Source organism: Perissodus microlepis, chromosome 11 (assembly GCF_051167445.1).
Source record: "Perissodus microlepis isolate ML-2025 ecotype Zambia chromosome 11, ASM5116744v1, whole genome shotgun sequence".
NCBI classification, from domain to species: Eukaryota; Metazoa; Chordata; class Actinopteri; order Cichliformes; family Cichlidae; genus Perissodus; species Perissodus microlepis.
The window spans coordinates 11729013-11752817 of record NC_140471.1 but is presented as its reverse complement, the minus strand read 5'-3'; the positions used below and the strand labels follow the sequence as shown (position 1 = coordinate 11752817).

Below are 23805 nucleotides of genomic sequence, written 5' to 3'. Positions count from 1 at the left end.
TACATTAAAGTTGTAGTGTATAAGACCAAGTATATTTTTATGATCATCCATGCATCACCGCTACAGTATCTTTCAGTTTTGTTAATAAATACTACAAAATAAGAGTCGTAAGCACAGTACAGGAAAGAAACTGCTGAGCTTTGTTTTTGATCAAGTGGAAAGAAAACCTTGTCTTTCTGCAGCTGTTCATCCCTCCCTTTTTTCCCACAAATTTCCCACATGTGGGACTAATAAAGGTTATCTTATCTTATCTTATCTTATCTTTGATTGCACTGCATTTACCTTGCAGGTTAACATGCTGTCAGAAATTTCATGCTGCATCATAGATGGCTTTAGAGATCATGACATTTTCATCTGGAAGTAAAAGATGTATGATTAGAATCATCACACCTCTGCTGAAAATGATTAAGAATGGTTCTATTATGAATGATTACTTCACAGCACTTTGACACATAGGTCTTAAATCAGTGCATCATTTATTATTTAAATATTCAGACGTGTATACATTTTATACTAGTGAAGACCTGACTAGGGTACTGAGCAAATACACCAAATCATTCTGCGATGGGAACCAGAAGATGCTTTACAGCAGATTATAATCATATATATATTTCTACTTGTAGTGTTTGATGGTTTAACATGTTAGACATTGCAGAAAAGCTATCAGGACAAGAAACTACAAAAGGAAGACAGCCTGGGGCTCAACATCCCTTGAAGTAATGGAGAGAGCAGTCATTGATTTAATGGGTGGGAAATCCATAAGATCAGTTACAAAAGTGAGAAAAGTTGACAAATCAACAGTTTGGAGGGACAGTAAAAAGAGGCAGGCACTCAAATATACACGCACGCACGCACGCACGCACACACACACACACACTGGTTCTTAGCAGTAAATCCTGAAAAAGTACAGATGACACTGCAAAGGGGGCATGATATTAAAGTGTTTCTATTTCAACCTCAAAAGTACATCTCACTAAACAAAAGAGAAATGAAAAGGATTCAGAGCATCAGATTTTACTGGAGCCTGTTTAGTGTGAAACACATGTCTGATCATCTACAAATGAGGATAAAATAAAGAAAGAAACAAAGAAACTAAATTATTTCACAAAAAAACAAAAACTACCACAGTCAAAATTATTAATTCTCCTGATGCTAATAGAAAATTGTGTATTCTGGATAAAAGCCTGCAGTTTTTTGGTGTCGCTATCTCACACACGTGTCCCGAGCAATGCTGGCCCATTCTTCTTTGGCAAATCTCTAAAGCTTTTCCAGATCTGATGTTCTTCTAACATGGACCTTGGTTTTCAGTTCACCCCACCCATTTTAATGGGATCAAAATCAGGGCTTGGTGTAGACTAGTCAGTAACGTTCACTTTGCTCGCTTTGGAGGTAAGTTCTTCACCAGAATCGAATTATGTTTTAAATCGTTTTCATGTTGGAAGACAAAGGGAAGACCCAGACTGAGCTTTGCTGATGACTGCTTGAAGTTTTCTTTCCAGCTGTCCTTCTTTCTTCATAATATGATAAGATTTCCAGTTCCTGGTGCACTGAAGCATCCTCACAATTCAATTCAGTTTTATTTATACTGGAGCACATCACAACAAGAGTCACCTCAGGACACTTAATATGTAAGGTAAATACTCCCACCACTGTGTTTTACAGTGGGGGTGGTGTTCTCTCCCTTCTTTCACCAAACATGGTAAATGGTAAATTTCTTATATAGTGTAGGTTCTTATATAGCGCATTTCTACTCATCTGAGCACTCAAAGCGCTTTACACAACTTGTGCATTCACCCATTCACACCAGCACATCTTTCTAAGTGCTTTATAGCTAACATTCACATACATTCATACTCCGATGGATGCATCGGAGAGCAAATTGGGGTTAGTGCCCAAGGATATTTGGCATGCAGACTAGGGGAAGCCAGGAATCGAACCACTAACCTTCGATCAGTAGATGACCTGCTCTACCACCTGAGCTACAGCCACCCCAACATATGCAGCATCATAAGCCAAAGACCTCTAGTTTGGTCTCATCTGACCAAAGGACAGAATTCCAGTATGCATACTCTTTCTCCAGTTTGTCCTTAGCACACATCAGTCTGGCTTAAAGATGTCTGCAGAAGTGGAGATTTTCTTGGTCTGCAGTCTCACAGTCAATTCCTGTGCAGTGGTTTTCTTCTCTGAGACTACAATTCCTGATGTGACTAAGTCATTGACTGGTGTCTTTGCAGTTATTCTCATTAGACACATTTAGACGCCTTAGACATATTTCTCATTAGTTTTCTTCACAGAGTCTTGGAAATCTTTTGCTTCTTGCCTCTGCCAGGCTTGTTCTGTACTGTGGGGCGCTCTTTAAATTACTTGATGATACTTCCCACTCCAGTTCTTGACATTTGGAAATCCTGTGATAACTTTGTACATCCAACTCCTGCTTTGTGAACATAAGCAATTCTTTTTCTCAAGTCTGAACTGATTTCTTTTGTTTTTGGCATGATGCTTCCTCGAAAGACAGCTCAAACCCACGCTGAAGTATTTATGCTGTGAGGAAATTGGAAGATAACTTTCAGTTTTAACTTGATTTTAAAGGCTTTCAGCATCGCAAAGTTAAAGCATATCATTGCACAGCAGTGGATTGTGCTATGGCTCAGTACTTTCATTTTTCAGTATTTCTGTATTGTTGTGTTGGTTTGCCATAGTCTGAAGACTACATGGTCAGACTGAATGATTTTCGATCATGTCATTAAAAAAATTAAAAGCACATAGGCCAGTGAACGCATATGCTTATTAGTGAAAGAGGTAGAGTTTTCAACCTCACGTTGCAGTTCACTGGATTGAACAGCAGGTGGTAATGCTACATTAAAAAAAAAATGACCTGAGATCCAAACGCACAGCAGCCCATGCATTGGACAACTGCTTCTCAATCACTGGAATGCATGAATCAGCCTGCTGAATTTATAAGAGGGGCACTTCAGCTCAACCTGCTTATCAGCAATAACACAGCATTATACATGAGAAGATTTTCTCTTTCATTTTAAAATCTGCTATTAAATCTTCAATGTTTTGTGCATAAAAGTCTCCCACACTGCTGACTCAGTAACTGCAGATTTCCAAACAGTTTTATGTTAATACCAGAGGAGGCATGGTCATGGGTTTCCGTGGATGAGCAGTTCCTATCAGTTTGAAGGTGGCCCTCTACTTTGGCTCATGTAGTGCATGTTTATATCTGCGTGGTTACCCCGTGACAGGAAGTCCACTAGATAATTCCATGGCCCCTTTGATCCACTGCTGGCTGTAATGTGAAACACCTGCAACAAAATAGCCAATAGGTGGCCCACATTTTTTTAAAGACCAGCCCTCTCTCTCTTTGCCCCCTTTTACAAATACCTCGTTACCTTGGAAACCAGTAACAACACGAGGGGCCTTCCAGGAAAGTGAGAGCGTCAACTAAATCACTAGAAATTGTACACCAAAACATAATGGAGTAAAACGCCTTTGCTTTGGTCCAAATGAAGCTTTTGATATAAAACTGAGTTACTGAGGAGGACTGTCCGTGAAGGAATGCTGGAGCCATGTCCTTCAGCGCCAGGATCGCTAAAGTGAGCTACAGGAACAGACCCACCCAGCCTTCCGTGGCTGTGGAGTCACTCAAGGAAATGCAGGTTTGATCCCAAATGCTCTCAAAAGTGTCTACAACATTTTTTCTTTTGTATTTATTTATAGTTCTGTGAGCTAAGTCTCCTAGTTGCCCTTAATGCTCTGTGTTTCTTAAAGCCACCATTGTTATTTATATGTGTGGGTTTATTTTTTGGTTTGCGTGTTGCACAATTAATTGTATTATAAACAGGTAAATTATACAAAAACAATAGTTTAATTTTTTTTAAACTATAAAATATATGACGTTGATTCTTTAGACTTGTTTTGTAAATTATGTCTTCAGTATCTCCGGATTCTTACTCCGGTAAGTAAGACGATTTTGCCTTCATTCAGCCTGTATCCTAGAATCAGGACACCAATGTTTCCTTTCCACTTTTGGTAACCTTTTTTGTTTTGTATTATGCATATGCAGATATGCATTTTATTTATTTTACATCTTGTGTAGTTGCTATATATTGCAAAATATCCGATATTGTCACGAATCAAAGAGATTTTTAAATTTAATTTCAGTACCCAGCAACACTTTAGCTTTGCCCTAAAGGGAAATCTGTCAGTGCAAGAGATTATCTACTGGGATTTCATTACCATATTTTCAATATATGATTATTTTTCAATTTTATTCTGTAATTAATTGAAAAGTGAGCGTTGATATAATACTGCAGTAATTGAGCACAGGAAGATGTAGCTAACCCAGCAAGATAATGAGCTGCAAGAGTGTAACACCAGAAATGTCGTTCTCTTGTGAGAGAGGGGAGAAAAAAAGACAATGATGGGATTAATTTGCACTTCATTTTCACCTCAGGAGCTCTCTAAGCCCTTCGGAAAATTGCTCGGAGACTCACTACACTATTAGATTCTCTGGCCTAACAGCAGGCAAAGATAGCTGTGGCACAACCTACTGTAATGTGTGGTTGATTGTATTGTCAGCCCCAGCCCACCAGATGGCGGGGTGTTCATAGTGTTGCTGCTGTCTTATTGGCTTTGCTGCAGGAGGCTGGATGATGTTGCCCAAAGACAGCTGAACAGTAAACTTGAAATGAGCAGTGAGTATCCAGCTTCTGTCATTCATGAGGAACTCTGTCATTATTACAGTGACTGGTCTTTGTGGGGTCTGTGACACACTACTTTTAAAAATCTCCTTTCGCTTGTAGGTGCTAAGAAAGTCAGATTAGGCCAGGATGGACGTTATAATAGTTCATTTTATTAGTTAGTTTTATAAACTTTTAAACATTAATCTACATAACCCCTTTCCATGTTAATTGGTCTTCTGCCTTTAGTCAAAGCACAGCCTTTCACACATTTTAGAAATGTTAAATAGCTATGCTTCTTTGCCTCCCAATAGCAGTTTAATTAGTATGCAATAGACATGAGCAATAGTAACTAAAGCCCCCTGCACTCTATGTCTATGTGTCAGACCCACTGCCTTCATGCAAAATACTCCAGTTTCTTGCTTATTTTTCTACAATACTGACCGTAATGAAATAGAATTGGCTGAGGCATTCCTGCATTGTGCGAAAACACAGGCCAGATGAAGCAATGTCAGTTCATTAGAGTCAGTTTTCGGCATTGGACCCAGCGAATCAAATGCAAGGAGACGCCATGGTCCACGAAAGGAGAATAAAGTGTATTAGGCATGACATTTACGAGCCACATCTTTCTTAAACATATTTGCTTAAGCTGTCTGTGCTTCTGTCAGTGTGAGCAGTCGCTGTGAAAAACTGTGAACTCTTGTCTGTCTGTGTCTTCAGATCTCACCACCTCCTCATTTATAATTTACGGTCACTCTCATGTTTCATAGCCACTCACAACCAGGCAGTTCCACACAGAAAATCAGCCATGGAATAGTGAAAAATTGATGACCGACCCACTCTGTAATGCAAAGCTTTGCAACCATTTCATCACTATCTGACTCACAGTCAAATCCTCATGGAGAGGGATGTGCCTGTCATCGGCAAGATGCGACTGTAAAAAGCAACGAAACTGAATATTAATTGGTGGCGACGGTGGGGTTGTGTATGCACTTGTGCACGTGCATATGTGCTCTCTAGGTAAATAATTAGGGGTAGTGCATGCTTAATCTCATTAGGTTCTAATCTATTGTTTTTCCTGATTATTCAGTGAATTGTAAAATGTCACAAAAGCTATTTAAGTTTGCAGTGACATGGAAAGAAGCAGCACAATCTCACATTTCAGAAGCAAGAACAAGAAAATGTTTAAAAAATAAATCTCTCTAGCGTGGGGATTCCTCCTCACCTCATAACTGTCTGATCAGTGCCGCTCCAAGCAGACTTAGACAATGGAGTTCAAGGGATCTGCTAACATAACAACTGATTGAATAGCAGATTTTTTTAAGCATCACACTGCCACATATCAGGCACAATGAGTCAACCAATAAATCTGTTAGGCAACTTAATGATAATCATGTTCTGCTTCACACAGCGGACATGGTATTGAGTTCAATCCTATACTGTTAAAGTGCTGATCCAGGTGATGACCTTGCATCGGCTTCCTTTCCTATAAGCATCAAGTTTTACTCTTGCTTAAACTGAATTTCCATGTTAATTTAATTTCTAGTAATTTGTAGCACTGCCTGTTAAATTACACTACTGGCTATATCGAATGACTCGCCACATTTTTCCCTTTAAGAGGAGCGTAACACATTCTCTAATGGAGCCATTTGTGCTACAATGATGCAACATTTATTTTTTTACTCACTTTTGTTTCTGTATTTTTTTAAAAGGTTGTACCTGATACTATCTCCCTCTAATGATGTATTATGCAACCTTTTCATTCCACCCCCCACCCACCACCCTCCATCTTTCATCCTATTGTTGTAACAGACTTGTAAGGTGAGAGTTGGACCTTGATAATTACCCTGCTGACAGGAGGTCATCCAACACCGCATTATCTAGTTAGCAGTACCCTTTTAGGAGAAACAGTCTGATAATTTCAGGGCAGCAACCTTTCTCACATGACAAATAGGAAGGCTGATTGCTCACATAGTGTAGCGCAGCCACTTGTTCGCTGTCTTGTCTTCTTTGTTGGAAGCTTTAACTCTCTGGAATGACTTGAAAAGAAGTGTCAGCGTGAAAGGCCGACAGCGACTATGCTGCATTTCAAGCCAGACTATCAAAACAAGGTAAGGTGACCCAAGAGTTCTGAAGTTACAGATGACTTGAGCTTCTTGACTATCAACTTTGGCCAAATGCAATTCATCATTAATGTGTCGGGATTTAGTAAACAGCTGATGTGTTTGGAGCGTGTATGTGGTGGAAAGCTTAAGCAACACAAAACCATGCAGTTGTGAAAGCAATTTTAAAGGCATTTTAGTCGGTTTCTGTTCAGGAAGGCCTGGTTTTATATGGCAGAAAGCCTAAAATAAGTTTGGCAAATGTGTCATAAAATGATAAAACAAGTGTAGAAGTAATTCTGTGTCAGAAAAAACACAACACAAACTGCTGGACACAAGATTACATTTATTTAAAATGTATGTCATGATGTTGCAATGACAAATCCCAATTTTAACACCCGTGTTAGCATCCAAAGAACCCGTTAACACGACACTGCAGATACAGGCAAAAAAAATGCGTTCACTAAGTGGAAATGATCAAAATCATAATGCGACATCACATATTTTTATTTGTTTATTTATTTATTTTTAACTTTTAACATGATTGGGTGTTAGGTAGCTGATTATACAAATAAAACATATATAAAATTTAGACAAACAAAGCTGATCTGTTTTTGAAATTAGTACAAAAATTGCATCCAAGCAAGCAGAAAGGTTTGCTGCGGCAAACTGGACGGAAACTGAAGACTTTTTGTGACTGTTGCTGTAAAAAAAAATAAAACTTACCTTTTAAAATCCACTGAATTAGTTGTCCCTGTAATCTATACTGCTACTTTTTGTCAAAATTTCATCTGGAGCTCAGAATCTTTAATTACCGCTTCATCTATGCGATTTGGTGAGAATGTCCATGAGCTTAACACAGAATTCACTGCCAAGCGCTTATTTGCACTGTTACATTATAGTGAATGCTGACAGCTTTGTTCTGGTGTGCTGCTAATCCTGTGAGCCAGCGATTACCTCAGTGTTTGACCCTTGTGCATCTGTGTTTGCATTCCTTTATGGTAGTTCATTAGCGTACACTACACATGTGCAGACAGAGCTGTGAGTTTTTCCTTTCTGAGCATCACTCCATCTATGGGGATTTCAGCCTAAAAGCGAGGGTATGAAGCCCCATCTCATAAAGCTCTCAAATTGCCTGTGCTTTTAAGTCGAGTGCCTCTTAACATTTTTGACATATTGCTTGAACTAGAATGTCAGAATAAAGCAGGCGTTTTACTGTTCTTAAGGGATCATGTCTACCCTGACATCACCTAGCTGTGGAAAGTCATACACTTCTGATGGCAGTGGCCATTGTACATAACGAAAGTATAGCCCAAACTCTGCTAGCTGAGTGCTCACCACTGACAACTTGATAGTGCTAAGCCTTCGAGGGTGAGAGTATATGTCTCCCCTGTGTACATACTGATGAGAACGTGATAGCAGGTTTTAGAGAAGGTATACATGGGTTGGCTTGAAGAGACCAGGAGTTGTCATGTCGCAGGTGTATAGAAAACAGCTCTGGAGACAAATTGTTTCCAAAGTCATTCAGGTAAGAGAATAGTTTTTATTGTAGGGTCATTCGAGGTTTTTGCTCTCACATAATTTTCACGAGCCATTGGCTCTAACATTTTAGACTTTGAAATGAGCAAAACTAATGGCAAAGCTTTATCTACAGGGACTGAGTTGACTTTAACAGCGTGTGTCTGCTGTTTTCTATTCCCTGGCTGATTTGGATTAAAGTTGATGAAATTTATCAGATGCCAAACTGTCCCCGTGCACATTTGTGTTTTCTCTTTAATTCCAAAAGCCACAGTTTGTTTATTATAGGGATTCTCTGTCTCGCCATAGCTTATCTCAGGATGGGGCTTTGTTTGCTTCTGAAAGCTATTAGCATTGTATCTGTTATTATTTGGGTCTTTCAGCGCTGGCTTCTGTGTCTGTGTCATGGGAATAACTAAATGTGGATTTGTGTTTTTGTGTTTTGCTGGCTTTTGTTGACTAGTGTATTTTTTGTGTTTGTGTATTGCATTCACTGCTTGTTTGAATAACCTGCGCCACACTGCAATGTGCCTGTATTGTTTGTGTCTACCCTGAAGACGGAGACTTGGCTGTTCATCCAATTTGAAATAAGGGCAGAGAGAAGGTGTGTGAAATGGCTGGTCACCTGGCAACGGTTGGCTTGGTATCCTTTTTTTTTTTTTACAGTCAGTCCATGATGTTAGTGTGTGTTTATGTGTGTGTGTGTGTGTGTGTGTCCAGAGAGTTTCTGTAATGGTTTAAACAGATGGGTGTTACATTTATTTTTTCTAGCAAGAAAAGATCATATTGAAAATATAATTAATATTTTGAATCGAGACTGAGTGCGCTTGATTAACACTGATCGATAGCTCGTTCTTTTGTTTGTGATATATTCTTTACAACAGGATAGCCATACACTACATTAATAATAAGTGTCCATACTGTCTTAAGCCACCCAGTTTGCTTCCAAGGAGCCAGACATTCTTGCATTTTTCAAGGATCTAGAGTTTAGTAGTTCTCCAGGCTTTCTGAAGGTCTTTAAAGGTTTTTCTTTGGATTGAGGCTTTTTCATTTACATTCAGTGCAGTCTTTGTACCCGTACATTTTCAATTAATGCTGATTGTGTTTGATTGTAAAGCCACTTAACACTGACCTATGAATAATCAAAACATCCAAAAAGATACCTAACTCAAGGGATTTGCCACTGTTGTGTCTTCACATAACTTCACATTCACTTTGGCTACTTTGTGCCCTTAGAAAATATAAGTAAAATGAACAAGTGGAGGACAAAAAACGAGTGGTAGTCTTAAAAAAACTTTGATATCTTAATAAAATTCACGTAATTGTGATGGTCACTGCAGATATTGACTATCAAACCCATTAGAATTGTCCAAACTCAGCTTTTTGCCTTGTATACTATAATTCAAAAAGTGCTCATGGGTTAACCATCTGAACTGTGCAGACTTTTGTTGTGCTTTCTAAAAACACTGTTATCTTTTGAAGTGACCTTTTACGCAAGGAAATGCATGCAATGTGCCAATGAAAGATTTGGGAAGAAAATCCCAATTGTTAACATTTCTACCAGGATTTCTGTGAAGTGAATAATTATGCAGATTTTGCAGCTGCTGTAGTTAGACAGCATTTTAGTTCTTTTAGTCTTTTTTTCTTTTTACACTACAGACTTGGGCTTCATATGTCCAACTCCCCTTAGCCCTAACAGACAACATAGCTGGACCACTATGATTGTGAAGTAGATTTTAAATCCTTGAAATGTGCAGGTTTTTTTCATCTTCACCATTCGTGTCTTTTTATGGTCTTTTCACATTGAAAAAAATTTATCTTTTAATTTCATCTGAGCTTGAGCTCAACTTGGAGCCTGAATATTTAACAGCAAAGCTGTATTATTAAGAGTTGAATATTTCATAGGCACCGATGGCACACTGGTAATTTCTTGATCTTGTGCTTTCATTTTGACCATTCTATTTCAAAAAGGTCTGTCTCAAATCTCCTAATTCGGTGGGTTAACCTACCATGCAAGTCTTTGGACTATGGGTGGAAGCCAAAGAACCCACGCAGGTTTACGGAGCACCAGTATGCCGCTCTAAAATTTTCTCTGACACAGTAATTTTATAACTTCTTAGTTCTAGAACCTAACAAATGACAATAATTGGAAGAATTGCAATAAGGCCTTCAAACTATTCAGTGCCTGTTCTTTATTAGTTCGTCCTGATTGCACACAACCATTCACAGCTACATTTAGCATGTGATCACTATTTTAAAAGTGTGTCTTTGTTACCATTGATTACCATTTAATCAATTGTCTGCTTAATAATGAATGTAGAATAACTGGAAAAACTGTTCTTTTTTTTTCTTAATAAAATTCACGTAATTGTGATGGTCACTGCAGATATTGACTATCAAACCCATTAGAATTGTCCAAACTCAGCTTTTTGCCTTGTATACTATAATTCAAAAAGTGCTCATGGGTTAACCATCTGAACTGTGCAGACTTTTGTTGTGCTTTCTAAAAACACTGTTATCTTTTGAAGTGACCTTTTAGGCAAGGAAATGCATGCAATGTGCCAATGAAAGATTTGGGAAGAAAATCCCAATTGTTAACATTTCTACCAGGATTTCTGTGAAGTGAATAATTATGCAGATTTTGCAGCTGCTGTAGTTAGACAGCATTTTAGTTCTTTTAGTCTTTTTTTCTTTTTACACTACAGACTTGGGCTTCATATGTCCAACTCCCCTTAGCCCTAACAGACAACATAGCTGGACCACTATGATTTCTGGTATATATAGAGTTGTCCTTTGTTTATGTCCAAGTATTTATGTCCTCCGTTACACACAAATTCTTTCCTCAATCTATTTCTTTTCTCTAAAACTTTTTTTTCACCTCATCCCATTTTTTCTTCTCTTTCCTGTACTCCTCTATCATATAATTTATATTCTTCCCTTTCACCTTTTTGGTATTCAATCATTTTAATCCCTTCTTTAGCTCTACCTTTGACAGCCACATTCTTCATCCCTGTTTTCAATGCTGTTGCTTGATATCAATCCAGTCTTTTGGATTTGATTTTTTCCCCACATTGTTTTAATTTAAGTCTCAGTTCTCAACCTCTAAAGTCTCATCGGGGTTGCCAATTGGTTTCTTTACACCATTGCGCACTACAGAGATTTACAGTATTCTTGAAACTGTTATTGAGAATAAGGCAGCATATAGCTGTAAAATCACTGTTTACTACAAGGCAACCAGATGAATGTGCACACAAGGAAAAGAGAGGCGAGACAAAGAAAATACATCACTTATTATGCGATACTCAGTGTTAAAGTTTAATCCAACTGTTTCACATTGTCTAAACAGACTGCTGTATAAAAGCAGTAGCTCTCAAGAGTAATTTTGGTAAAGCTATTCACAATAGGATGCTAGAAGTGGGCTTGTCTGACAAAAGCAATGTCAATGTAAAAATATTTCAAGCCAGGACCAAATATTCCTATTATCTCCTGTTTGGTTAAAAAACAGTTTCTATACAGATGGCAAATGAGTGATTTTAGATACACCCTACTGCAACGGCTTCATACGGCACCAGGTTTCATGTAATCTGTTTGTTAGCTGACCTTGTTCCTGTGTTACTAAGCAGCACGACCTGACAACCCATTGTGGCTGATTTTGCTTCCCAGACCTAAACACAAGCCACTGCATGCAAGCAGCAGAGTCTCAAGTAAAATGGTGGCAGTGAATCTTTTATATATGAAACTCAAGTGTTTGGTAACGTCAGATTAGGATGCTGCAGAACAGCATTATTCACAGTTAACTGAAATGTATCCAACTTTCTTTAAAAATTGTTGTGTTCTTTGGGTCCTGTACTTAAACAATGCCTAAGCTTCAGTCAGTTGAAAGATGGTCATGTGATTTCTGAACTGTCCATTCAAAATCTTTGCAAAATTACACAGGTTACATATTTATTGAATTGAACTTGGTATTTAGTAATTCAAAATTTTGGAACTTTTTTAAGCAAAAGTTGAAAGAGGAGCGTGAAGCCAAGCGGGCTCAGCTGGATGGAAGACATGACTATATCCTCAGTATTGTGGCTTCATGCTTGGGGCTGGAGAAAGCAGATGTGGAAGATGCCATATTGGAGGGGAATCAGGTACTTTGCACATAAATGTTCAAACAGATTATATTGTTTTATTGGACAACTTTACAGGCCTTAAAAGACAGAAACAAGCAAACAAAAAATGTTTTGGGACTGAACAGTGCTGAGGTTTTGTTTTCATCTTTGTCAGATTGACCGCATGGAGCAATTTTTCATGGCTGACGGTCTTCCACACCTAATGTTCTACTATCAGGACACTGAACCAACTGTAGCAGGTACCATGAAAATCTAGAGTCTTTTAAAAAAGTTATATTGTGTAACTTTGCGGTACAGCAGCTCTACGTCTATCTTATATGAAATTGTCTCTGTCACTAATAGAGATCATAAAAGTAATCCATTCTCAAGTAAATGCCACAGTATTCAAATCAGAATAGGAAGTCAAAGTTGGTTACCATGACACCTTTTGTTGTTTCCAATCCGTTATGCGAGCAGCAGCAGCACCAGCAGCTACAGCCTCTATGCCCGCCCAGCCTGTTGCCCAGCAGCCTGGTCACAGCAAGAAGTCCAAAGTGTTTGTAACAGATGGGAGGGATGTGGCACTGACCGGAGTGTGTGTCTTCTTCACCAGAGCCAATACTTCAAAGGCAGTCACCTCTGAGAACATACACAGAGTGAGTCAGTTTGTATTGTTTTGGGATATCTAAGTTATTCATTTCTTTGCGAAAGTGGAGGGATTTAAAGTCAATTAAAACCATGCAAGTGGAGAAACACAAATTTAACCATGACTGTGTTGTGGTTGTGAGCACTACGGGAAGTCAACTTTTATCAATTTGTGAAACGTAATTAATGATAGGCACTGAGTGTCACAAGACAAATGTTCCGATTTTTTTTATTTTACTTGTTCTTATCATGCATGATATCCAATTAACTAAAAAAAGCTTCTTACACCCAGAGGTAGTGAGGCACTGGGGGAGCTCAGTAATGGCACTGTGATAGCACAGCTGGTTCTGGCTATTGATTCCTACTGAACACCTGCTATCTGCAGCAAAGTTAATCACCACCGCTGATAACAGGTCCTGTTTGCTACAAAACACCCTTGGCTAGAGACAGAGGAAAACAGGATTCTGTGTGTATGTGTGTGTCTGTGTATTCATGTAATGAGAATGAGAGAAAGCACTTGTGTGTAATTCTCTTGCTAAATTTCCTAATTAGTCGCTTCAAAAAAATTCAAGGGCACATCAGGTGTTCGGGTGATACTTGACATTTGGGTGGATTAAGTTAGAGGAGTTATTATTAAAAGGGAGGTGTCCAGCTCATGGCTGAGAGAAGCTGTTCACCAAAGATTCACAATTATGTGTTGCTGGCAAATTGTTCATGAGGACTGGTGAGTTGCTAGTTAATTAAAATCAAGTCAGTTAACTAGCAGCCACGGGGTTAGTGGATACATTGTATTCTCTAGATGACTGTGCCACACCTTTGAAGGGTTAAAGTAGTATAGTACAGTAATAAATGATTAATGATTATTATTAACAATGTTTGATAATCATATTTTTTAATTCATTTGAAAACCAGTCTGTCAGCATGACCCAAACGGTTATGTTAAAGTTATAGCCGATTTATAAATATTATTGGAATTTATATCATGAAGTTTATAACACTTGGTTCAGAAAATTATAAGTAGGCCTTTGGGACCCATGGATGGTCCCGTGATTAAACCCTTAGAAAACCACAATAACATCTGACAATCATTTAAAAGGGAGTCCTATATTTTTAATTTAGTCACATGTGTGCTGGTTCTCTCTTATCAGATGTGATACAGTACAACCACACAAACTAATGAAATCTAATCTAACAAATGTAATATTATAACTATGATTGGTAAACATTATGTCCTTTTTGCTAGCAGTATAGTAACTTTTTTAAATGCTTTTTCAAAGTATTACAGCAGATTTTTAATAGCTTCCCAGACTCACTTGAAGGACACATGCATAGTTGGTCCATTATAGTGTCTACACTACAGTAACCCAGGGAGACTTCTGCCAAAAGCCAAAAGGTTTTCTTTGCTTACTAGTAAGCTAGGAAGGTCTCTTTTGAGGCATGTTTAATATATGAATGCTAAGATTTTTATTATCTTTTTTTTACTATTTTCTAGGATGTAAATTTCAATATGTTGGATACAACGGAAGGTGGTCTTTTAAAAAGTGTGGAGCAGCTGCTCTCTGAGATCTTCATTCCCACACTGAGGAAGATGAACCACGGCTGGGGAGAGGGGACAAGTCCTCAGACCCTGGTCGTCAAACAGGACTTCATATCTTCATTGGAAAGCTTTGTGTCTGTGTTGGCTGGAGCACAGGAGAGCCTTCAGGAAAAGGTAGGGGACAGACAATGTCACTAATAAAAGCACCAAGTGTTTTGCAAATAAAGCAACACAGCACAACTTTGCTTTCAGGTTACCTTGAAAGAGTGCGACACCTTTGACTTGAGGGTACTGAAGGGCCCGTCTGACTACATGGCAGCTGCCAGCAGCACAGAGACCATAGAGAAGATAGAGGCCTGCATGAAAGTCTGGATCAAACAAATAGAACAGGTGAGAACAGACTCTCATCGTGTTTCTCCTCAAACTTGATACAGAAAAAGTATTCTCATTCATTTATTCCAAGTTTTCTGCCATTTTATTTGAATGTGCTTGTATCAGATGAAGGATAAACTGCAGGCCTGAAGTTTCAGCAGTGATATCGAATGTCTCTATTCTGCAGGTTTTAGCTGAGAGTGACCAGCTTAGAAAGGAGGCTGATGATCTTGGCCCTCGGGCCGAGCTGGAGCACTGGAAGAAGCGGATGACTCGCTTCAACTACCTTCTCGACCAGCTGAAGAGCCCTGATGTCAAAGCTGCTCTGGGTGTGCTCTTGCTGGCTAAATCTAAGCTCGTAAAGGTCAGATGTGACTGTCATATACTGCTGATTTTAAGTGGCTGTACCACATGCTCTCTTTCTTGGATATTGCTTCTCTCTCTTTTATTTCAGTGGTTTATTGTAAGATTATGTTTGTTTTGGTCTGTAATGGTCTAGTCATGGCGGGAACTGGATGCAAGGATCACAGATGGAGTTAATGAGGCCAAAGACAACGTCAAGTATCTCTACAGCTTGGAGAAGTTTTGCGACCCGCTGTACAACAGTGACCCTGTGAGAAAAGAATATTTTATCACACTCTGGTGCATTTTAAAAAATAAACCAAATCAACTGCATTCATGGTTAAGACAGTACAAATGTGCTGGATGTGTGTTATATTTGGATGTACAAACAAATCCAAGCTATAATTTCTGTTTCATCCAAGGTATCAATGGTGGATGCAATCCCAGGTCTGATCAATGCCATCAGGATGATTCACAGTATTTCCCGCTACTACAACACATCTGAAAAGATTACATCACTTTTTGTAAAGGTATTGTGCAGATCAACAGGCATTTTTTTTTATGAATGATTGATACTGAAGCATTTTTAGGACACTTTTACATTAAGACAACAAAAAAGTACAAATTTACATGATGATTTACATGATTTATAGTTTCCATTTTTTTTATCCTCATCTCCAGGTGACAAACCAGATGATCACAGCTTGTAAGGCCTATATCACTGATAATGGCGCAAACTCAATATGGGACCAACCTCAGCAAGTCATTACTGAGAAAATCAAAGCTGCCATTCGCCTAAACCAGGTAATGGATCATTTTTAAAGGAAAACAAAATGTGTTTTGTAGCAAAATGCACCTCTGTCAGTTTTTTATCAGTCAAAATGTGGTTCTGTATCATAATGTGTTTCCCAGGAATACCAGCGATGTTTCCACAGAACCAAGGAGAAGCTGGAGCAGACTCCTTCAGAAAGACAGTTTGACTTCAGCGAGATGTACATCTTTGGAAAGTTTGACACATTCCAGCGAAGACTGAACAAGATCCTCGAAATGTTCGCCACCATTTCCACCTACTCCGTTCTAAAGGACTCGAAGATAGAAGGGCTGGAGACGATGGCCACCAGGTTTCAAGTGAGTATACTGTGATATCAGACTGTTGTCAAATCCTGTTAATAAGACATGTGCAGGGAGGCATTGCATTAACTGATTAAATGTCACTGCCAGGCAGCCGTGTCTGTATTTCTCCTGGCATCTTCAGATGTTGAGTGTGTTGTCATTATGGTAAACGGAAAGTTTCTCTGTATGGTAGAACAGAATTTCAGGCTGCACACTTACAATGCCAGTGGCAGGCTGCTGATTTTTTTCTGTGGTTTCCTGTTGTGCAAACAATTCATTTTTTTTACATCATCAAACTGTGATGCTTAAGGTTTTAGTACATAATACTTTGAGAGTCTGTTGATGTGAACCATGTGTTTGTGTCCTTGCTTCTTGGGCTACACAGACTGCAGAAATGCAGGGAAAATGGGAGGTAACGTCTCACTGCAGTTTTCAACTTTTAGCAATGCATGACCCATATTTCTTGCAGACAGCATGCAGTGGTGAAATATTGTTGTGCAGTGTTTTGCCGTACATATGCCTTAATAACAAAATAGCTACTAATTGCATGGAGATTAAAACCAACTCCTTATTTTCTCTTTTCTTTTTTTTTTTTGCATTATTAGGGCCATAGTAATACTTTCTAAACTCAGCCCTGTGATGACCATTTGTTAATTTTATTCACACAAGAAAAGTGTGTGCAATGGTGTTCATTTTAGTGTACAGGCAATTCATTCTTATGTTTCACTTGTAAAATCTTTATCTAAAGTTTGTGAAACTTCCTGAATGAATAAAAACTTAACAAAATGTTTTACATGCATGCTTGAAGTAACCAAACTGAGCTAGAAGATGAGATTGCAAACTTTTTTTTTGGTATAACTCGATAGTTAGCTTTGCAGAACATCCATAGCTTGCAGTAAGACACAGTTGCACTGTTACATTTCTACTAGACTAATACACTACAAGTTCCAAAATGTATGCATTTAATTATGCATTTAATAATAATACCTTCAGAAGAAAACAGTGCATTTTATTTAGAGCTAAAAATGTTTTCTAAAATGTGTGTTTGTGGATGTCTGGATATTTTTTTGTTAGGCTATTGTGTTAAACATGAAGAAAAAACATTACAGTTTTCTAGACCAGAGGAGAAGTGACTTTGATGTTGACTATGAGGAATTCTGCAAAAGCACTGCTGAACTCCACGTAAGTTAATTAGACAGTGCATTTGCCCTGTTTTGTGCAAATAAAGTTAATGCAAACTGACTAGACATCTGTTTTGTAATGCGGGTTAGCCAAGTTCATTTGCTGGTGATTAAGGATTCATTAGGTGGAGTTTCATTTAAAATTAATTTCATTCCACTGTCATTGTTGTGAATATTATTGTTGTCTGTGTTTTCCTTTCCAGAATCAACTGAAGAGTTTCATGGATAGCACCTTTGAAAAAATTGAAAATACAGAAAGGGCTCTAAATGTGCTGAAGACCTTTCAAAGGTATTTCATTGGTAACTAATTAGCATCATTCTGAAATATTTACCGCAATTTCCCTAAACTTGCCAATGCCGCTTCATGTGACATACTGCTTCATTTAATCTCTGAACTTTTAAACTATTCTGCAATCAAAAATAAAATAAAAAAACTCAGAGTAGACAATAACTGTCATGGTCCAGAGTCTCTTTATGTTTTGTGTTTATTAATTTTTTAGAGTTTTCTGTTTTTTGTTATTTTTCTTCCAGTGTTTAGGTGTTCTCTGCGCTCCCCTTGTGTTCATGTCATTTTACTTTGGCGGTCCCTTGTCTCATTTCTGTGTCTGTAGCCTTGTCGCCCCTTAGTCTCGTCAAGTGTGAGCAGTCCCAGCTGTGCTCTCCTCCTGTATTTTAAGCCCTGTGTTTCTCTCTGTCAGCGTTCTGTCCTCCCGTCGTGTTGTGTGGGTTTCTCTTGTTGTGTCCCCTGAAATTGCCGTTCCTAGTGTTTTGTTATTAGTCTCCCGTTTCTAGGTTTTGCTTTGGTTTTTTAAGTGTCTTTTGTGGAAGTTGTGCCACTGCAATAAAGCAGTCTCCTTTAGTTCATTCCCTTGTTTTGAGTTCTGCATTTGGGTCCTTCCTCCTGCCTGCCTCATGACAATAACAAGTATGCTTTAATGTACAAGTAGGTTTGCTAGTTACAGGCTCCTTCTTTGCACATTTTAGCTCAAAACATTTACCAGCACATCCAAACAAAATAGAGTCCTTGTCATTACTGGTGCTGGTACTGCTATGTGTTTATTGCTGTATTTAAATATTTTTATTGCTGCTGGGTTTGAGTTCTGCTGAACCACTTGTATCTTTGGTTTTTTCCCAAAAACAGACTGGGCATCCCAGATCTTGGGATTGATGAGAAGTATCAGCAAATTTTACAAAATTATGGCCGGGACATTGAAATGGTTTCCCGCATCTACATGAAGCAGAAACCTGACCCCCCCATTGGCAGGGACTTGCCCCCAGTGGCCGGTCGGATCATGTGGGCTCGGCAGCTGTACAGCCGTATACAGGGACCCATGGATCTCTTTCAGCAGGTAATATTGCCTGACTTTCAGTTCAGGTTTGGCTGGTTCTAGCAGATTAATGATAAAATTGTTTGGCATTTCCCATCCATGTAATGCATCATGTTTGTTTGTTTTGTTTATTACTCTAATTAGCATCCAGGAGTTCTTTCCACATCAGAGGCAAAAAGGATCATCAAGAACTTTAACCGTGTAGCAAGAGCGTTGTTGGAGTTTGAGATGATCTACCATCACAGCTGGATGAAAAAGGTTAACGAACTGTAAAATGTATAATACAAACAAGAAATCTGACAGAGGAGCATTTATATACAATATGCATCGTTAATTCCTTTATATAGTGTTGTGATTTCGTTTGCTGCATATATGTTAACACTTACATGTTTGAGATCATCAAACACATTTTAATACTAGACAAAGTTGATCAATTTAAAAAGGAGAAGGCTATCTAATTATATCTGGCACTGTGTGAACAAGTAATTTGGTGAAAATGATGGATGACTAAAAAGGACACCAAGGCTCCTCTCAGATCTGCCAAAAAACATCTTAATGCTCCCCAATATATTTTGTGGACTGATGAGAGTGACATCCAGCACAAAACGAATGCAGCATTTCATAAAAGCAATATCACACCAGCTCCTGAAGGACAATGTCTGGCCATCAGTTTGTGCCTTGAAGTGGCACAAATTGAAGTGTAATCGGGTTATGTAGCAGGACAACAGATGTGAAAAACACCAGGAAGTCCACCTATGAATGTCTCAATGTCTCAGGAGCTGCAGATGAAAACTAGCTAGCAGCTAAATCTGGTACAATGCATCCTTTCTCTACAGAGGTTCTGTTTTTGCTTGGTCACTGACAAATAAAGTGGAAATGACAAATAAATAAATAAACAAAATGAAGGGTTTGGAGTGGCCTGGTCAAAGTCTGGAGTTAAATCAGATTGAGGTGCTTTGCCGTGACTTGTCCTTGAAAACCTTCTAGTGTGGCTGAATTAAAACAATTCTGCAAACAAGAAAGAGGCAAAATTCTTCTACAGCGAGATAAAAGAATCATTGCAGTTCTTGCTGGAAAAAACTACATTTTGCCCATACTTGGGTTATCTTTGTCTAATATTAAAATTAGTTTGAGGATCTGAAACACAAACTGAATGAACATCTTTTCTCCCATCTTATTCACACATTTTCCCCCTGCATCTCTCCACATAAACCTCACTAAACACTTTATACCTCAACGCAGATGGAGGATGCCAAAGTTGGCCTGCAAGCCTCTCTTCTGGTCAGATCTCCAGAAACTGGCGAGTTATTTGTGAACTATGACCCAGAGATTCTGACGCAGATCAGAGAGGTGAACTGCATGACAAAGATGAATTTGGCAATCCCTCCCTTCGCTCTTCTACTGCTGCAAAAACAGGACGTCTTTAAGAAACACTACAATAGAATACAGGTGAGCATAGCACACAGTTGTAGCTAAAATTTCAAAAATGCATACAGTGAACAACCAAATGATCAAAGCTGCATGTAACTAGGAGTATAAAACATCCTGGAATTGTGTTTAAATTCCACACAGATTTTTAAAAATGACTAAAATCGACAAAAACCCATTTTATTGTCAACTGAAAAATTCAGTTCATCCCTTTTGTGTGATTACAAAAATGCACCAACATGCATCTATCTCATTTCAGCTGATGTTGAGCGAGAACACTAGAGTGCGTGCCAAGATTCAGAGTGTCTTTGAACAGCTGGCCATGCCACATGTAGCTAAGGTAAGTGGACCGACCCTCGGCTACCAAAACTAGCAATTGGGACATGGAATGTCACCTCTCTCATGGAGAAGGAGCCTGAGTTAGTGTGTGAGTGTTGAGAGGTAGCGGCTAGATATAGTGGATGTGAATGGCTTGGGCTCTGAAGCTAGTCTCCTGGAGACTCGCCCTTGGTGCGAGGTGGCGGGCTGGGATTGGGAATCCTAGTGTGATTGACCGAGCAGTAAAGGACAGTCAGGCACAGGTTAAAGTCCAAAAAAGTGTTTTTTATTTAACCCAAAAAATGAACTTGGGTAAATAATACAAAAATCAACATCTTGGGCAAGAGATCAAAGCAACTGAGCTTGACTCAAAGTTGGTTTTTGTCCCTACCCTCACCTGTGGTCATGAGCTTTGGGTAGTGCAGGAGGTGACTGGGGAGAGGGAGGTCTCAGCTTCTCTACTTAGGCTGCTGCCCCAAGACCCAGCCCCGGATAAGCGTAAGAAAATGGATGGATGGATGTGTCTGTGAAGGTTCTCAGTCATCGTAGTCTAAGGATGGATGGTTTCCCTCTGTTCTTTATCATGTCCATGTCAAATCCTTCATGTTGTGTGCGCTCCAGTTAGCTAAATTCTGTTTGCCAGTGCTAGCTAATAAAGCTTTGTTTTGATTTTATATTTCTCTGCAAAGTCCTGCATTTCAGTCCAACCCAGCATCCCATGAGAGTAGTGATATGATTTTAAATTGCTGTCCCCAAAAGAGCGTCATGTGATTACATAAAAGTTCAAAATAGGACATTTAAGAAAAGCATATCCCTGGTAACCCATTTTATTTGATTTCATTTGATTTTATCTTTTTATTTTCAGTTGTCTCTAGCAAGTCAGAAGGACACACAAAAAAATGTTAAATCCTTTTTTATTGTTGCTTGGTTTCGTCATGAATCTTTTCTAAGCATTAAACTGGTGACAGGTATGAGACTGACTGTCACAGCAGGTTGCTTACAAAGTGCATCACCATCATCATACCATACATGACTTACTTGACAGGTGGATGAGGCTATACAACCGGGTTTGACCTCCCTCAACTGGACATCTCTGAACATTGACAAGTATCTCGACCGCATCGACAAAGCGTTGGGTAAGCAAAAAATGTAACGAGATCGATCCTGTACACGCTGACACGAGACATTCCTGCAACTCAGCACTGGCTGCGTGTGATTAATGGATTTATTGCATAGGTGGCTTTCTCACAAGTAACACTCATATATTCAATAGATTCTTTCTCTCTCTACACATTGCTTTTTTATACTCAATTGTCTGTTTATCACTGTTCTCTCCTTTGTTCAAATGCATAACAAGTTCCCCTTGATTTTTCCCTCTTTCCCTTATTTTTGGTGGGTTTGTGTCCCTCCCTTTCTCTTTTATGTTTTTTTTTGTCTGTTTAGCTGATCTTGAGTTGCTGATGGACAGAGTGAATGACCTGGTGGAGTTTAGAATAGAAACAGTACTGCAGGAGATGAGCATATCCAACCTGTGTGTCCTGCCAGAGGATGAGCCTGTGACCTGTGAGGAGTTTGTTCAAACCACCAGGGTAAATAAAGACAAATAAAATAAAAGTATCAGCTGGGTTATTGTTGCTCTACTAAGTCTGTGTAACTATGCAGACATCTGAAAGATGCTATCGATATTTATTAAATGGGGCTTTTTTCTGTATTTAAACATTATTTCTTATTCTAAAGATTAATTACATTGAACTGAACTGTATATCTGCATGTGTCTAGGACCTTTGCATAAGACAAGCCCAGAAAGTGAACATGAAGAGCTCACTGGTGGAGGAGGCAGCTAATGAACTGATCAACATGCTGCTAGAGTTTGACCACAATCAGAGAGAGGAGGTGGAGAAGTTTGAGGAAGAAAGCTGCACAGAGAGCAAGACCATAGACCACAATGACAGTGAAGGTATGCTGACAGTTTCCTTTCACGATCAAACACAATACAGTGTGATAATTATGATTCAATGCTGTAAGAGACAAGTTAAAAAAGGCAGTTCAAAAGTATTTAAAGGAAAGGGGATTACCTTTTTTAGGACCTTGTTGTTTTTACTTTTATTATAATGCTGATTTATTCAAGGTGAAGTGTTGCTGAAGGTGTTCATATTGACTGTAAATGTGTCACCTTCTCAGGTGATGACGAGCGTCTCTTCTCCAGAAACACGCTGCTACGTTCTGCTAGTGTTGGTCCTTCTTCTCCGTTGGTGAGGAGGAAGAAGAAGAGGGACTTGATGGAAGTGATGGAGCAGGAAGCCCAGGAGCTGCTGTCCTACTTCAACCACCGTAATGTGGATGCCTTGCTCAAAGTGACACGCAACACCCTTGAGATGTTGCGCAAGCGCATACATACGTCCTCGCTCATACATTTCTCTGGTGCGTCTTGTTTAATTGTTTGCTATATTTCTGTAAAGGCCTAAAATATTTAAAATAAGCTCATAAAATGTCTATTCCAATACTTTATGTGTGTTACCCTTCTCTCCCTCTGTAGATGCAAGTGACCCAACCAGCCATGGCAAAAGCAGCGATCACCATGCAATCTTCAGAGTAAACATGACCCTTTCCATCCCTAACATTGTCATGGTTCCAGCTTTGGAGGAGGTTCAACAGGCTCTAAACCGCGCTGTAGAGTGTGTAGTCAGTGTCAGCAAAGGAGTCAGCCAGTGGAGCAAAGAAAGGATATCTAAGGTGAATAAAGGAAAAATCAATTTGTGACAGTATTTAGCTTGATAACTGTAATAAACTGTTAGAACTGCTCTTTTTGAGCTAATGGTGTCGTAGTCCAGCAGTGTACTAAATAAACCCGGAGGTTTTACATTCCCCTTTCCAGAGACAAATGAATGAAAGGCGAATGGCGGCACTGAAACAAGACAGCTCTGAGAGCGAAACAGAGGACGGAGCAACAACATACAGAAGCTTGGCTGGTAACAGAGAATATTATCACTTTCATAGCTTAACCTCAGACCTTCAACAGCTCCCAACTGTGTCAGCTCACTCATTTTTAAAATTTTAAGATTTGCTGTTTTCAGCATACAATTACAACTCGATTTTACAGCTCAGCAGAGCAAGCAAATATCTGACCAGGGGCAGAAACACA

The 23805-nt window shown here is 39.0% G+C and overlaps 1 protein-coding gene across 1 annotated transcript in view; it reads left to right on the top strand.

Moving 5' to 3' along the window:
* The first annotated feature begins 3447 nt into the window (after window positions 1-3447).
* The window catches only part of dnah5 (dynein, axonemal, heavy chain 5), a 99187-nt gene continuing 78829 nt past the window's right edge, over window positions 3448-23805 (top strand). Inside the window, exons 1-24 of the mRNA XM_084942585.1 lie at window positions 3448-3662; window positions 12304-12438; window positions 12575-12659; window positions 12877-13055; window positions 14537-14755; window positions 14834-14971; window positions 15141-15317; window positions 15453-15566; window positions 15718-15825; window positions 15977-16099; window positions 16208-16423; window positions 16794-16820; window positions 17483-17590; window positions 17793-17878; window positions 18731-18938; window positions 19062-19175; window positions 20160-20366; window positions 20605-20685; window positions 21709-21799; window positions 22107-22252; window positions 22443-22620; window positions 22845-23084; window positions 23200-23396; window positions 23539-23632. Coding sequence (XP_084798711.1) covers window positions 3573-3662; window positions 12304-12438; window positions 12575-12659; window positions 12877-13055; window positions 14537-14755; window positions 14834-14971; window positions 15141-15317; window positions 15453-15566; window positions 15718-15825; window positions 15977-16099; window positions 16208-16423; window positions 16794-16820; window positions 17483-17590; window positions 17793-17878; window positions 18731-18938; window positions 19062-19175; window positions 20160-20366; window positions 20605-20685; window positions 21709-21799; window positions 22107-22252; window positions 22443-22620; window positions 22845-23084; window positions 23200-23396; window positions 23539-23632 — 3361 coding nt within the window. The 5' untranslated portion in view covers window positions 3448-3572. The remainder of the gene's footprint in view (window positions 3663-12303; window positions 12439-12574; window positions 12660-12876; window positions 13056-14536; window positions 14756-14833; window positions 14972-15140; window positions 15318-15452; window positions 15567-15717; window positions 15826-15976; window positions 16100-16207; window positions 16424-16793; window positions 16821-17482; window positions 17591-17792; window positions 17879-18730; window positions 18939-19061; window positions 19176-20159; window positions 20367-20604; window positions 20686-21708; window positions 21800-22106; window positions 22253-22442; window positions 22621-22844; window positions 23085-23199; window positions 23397-23538; window positions 23633-23805) is intronic.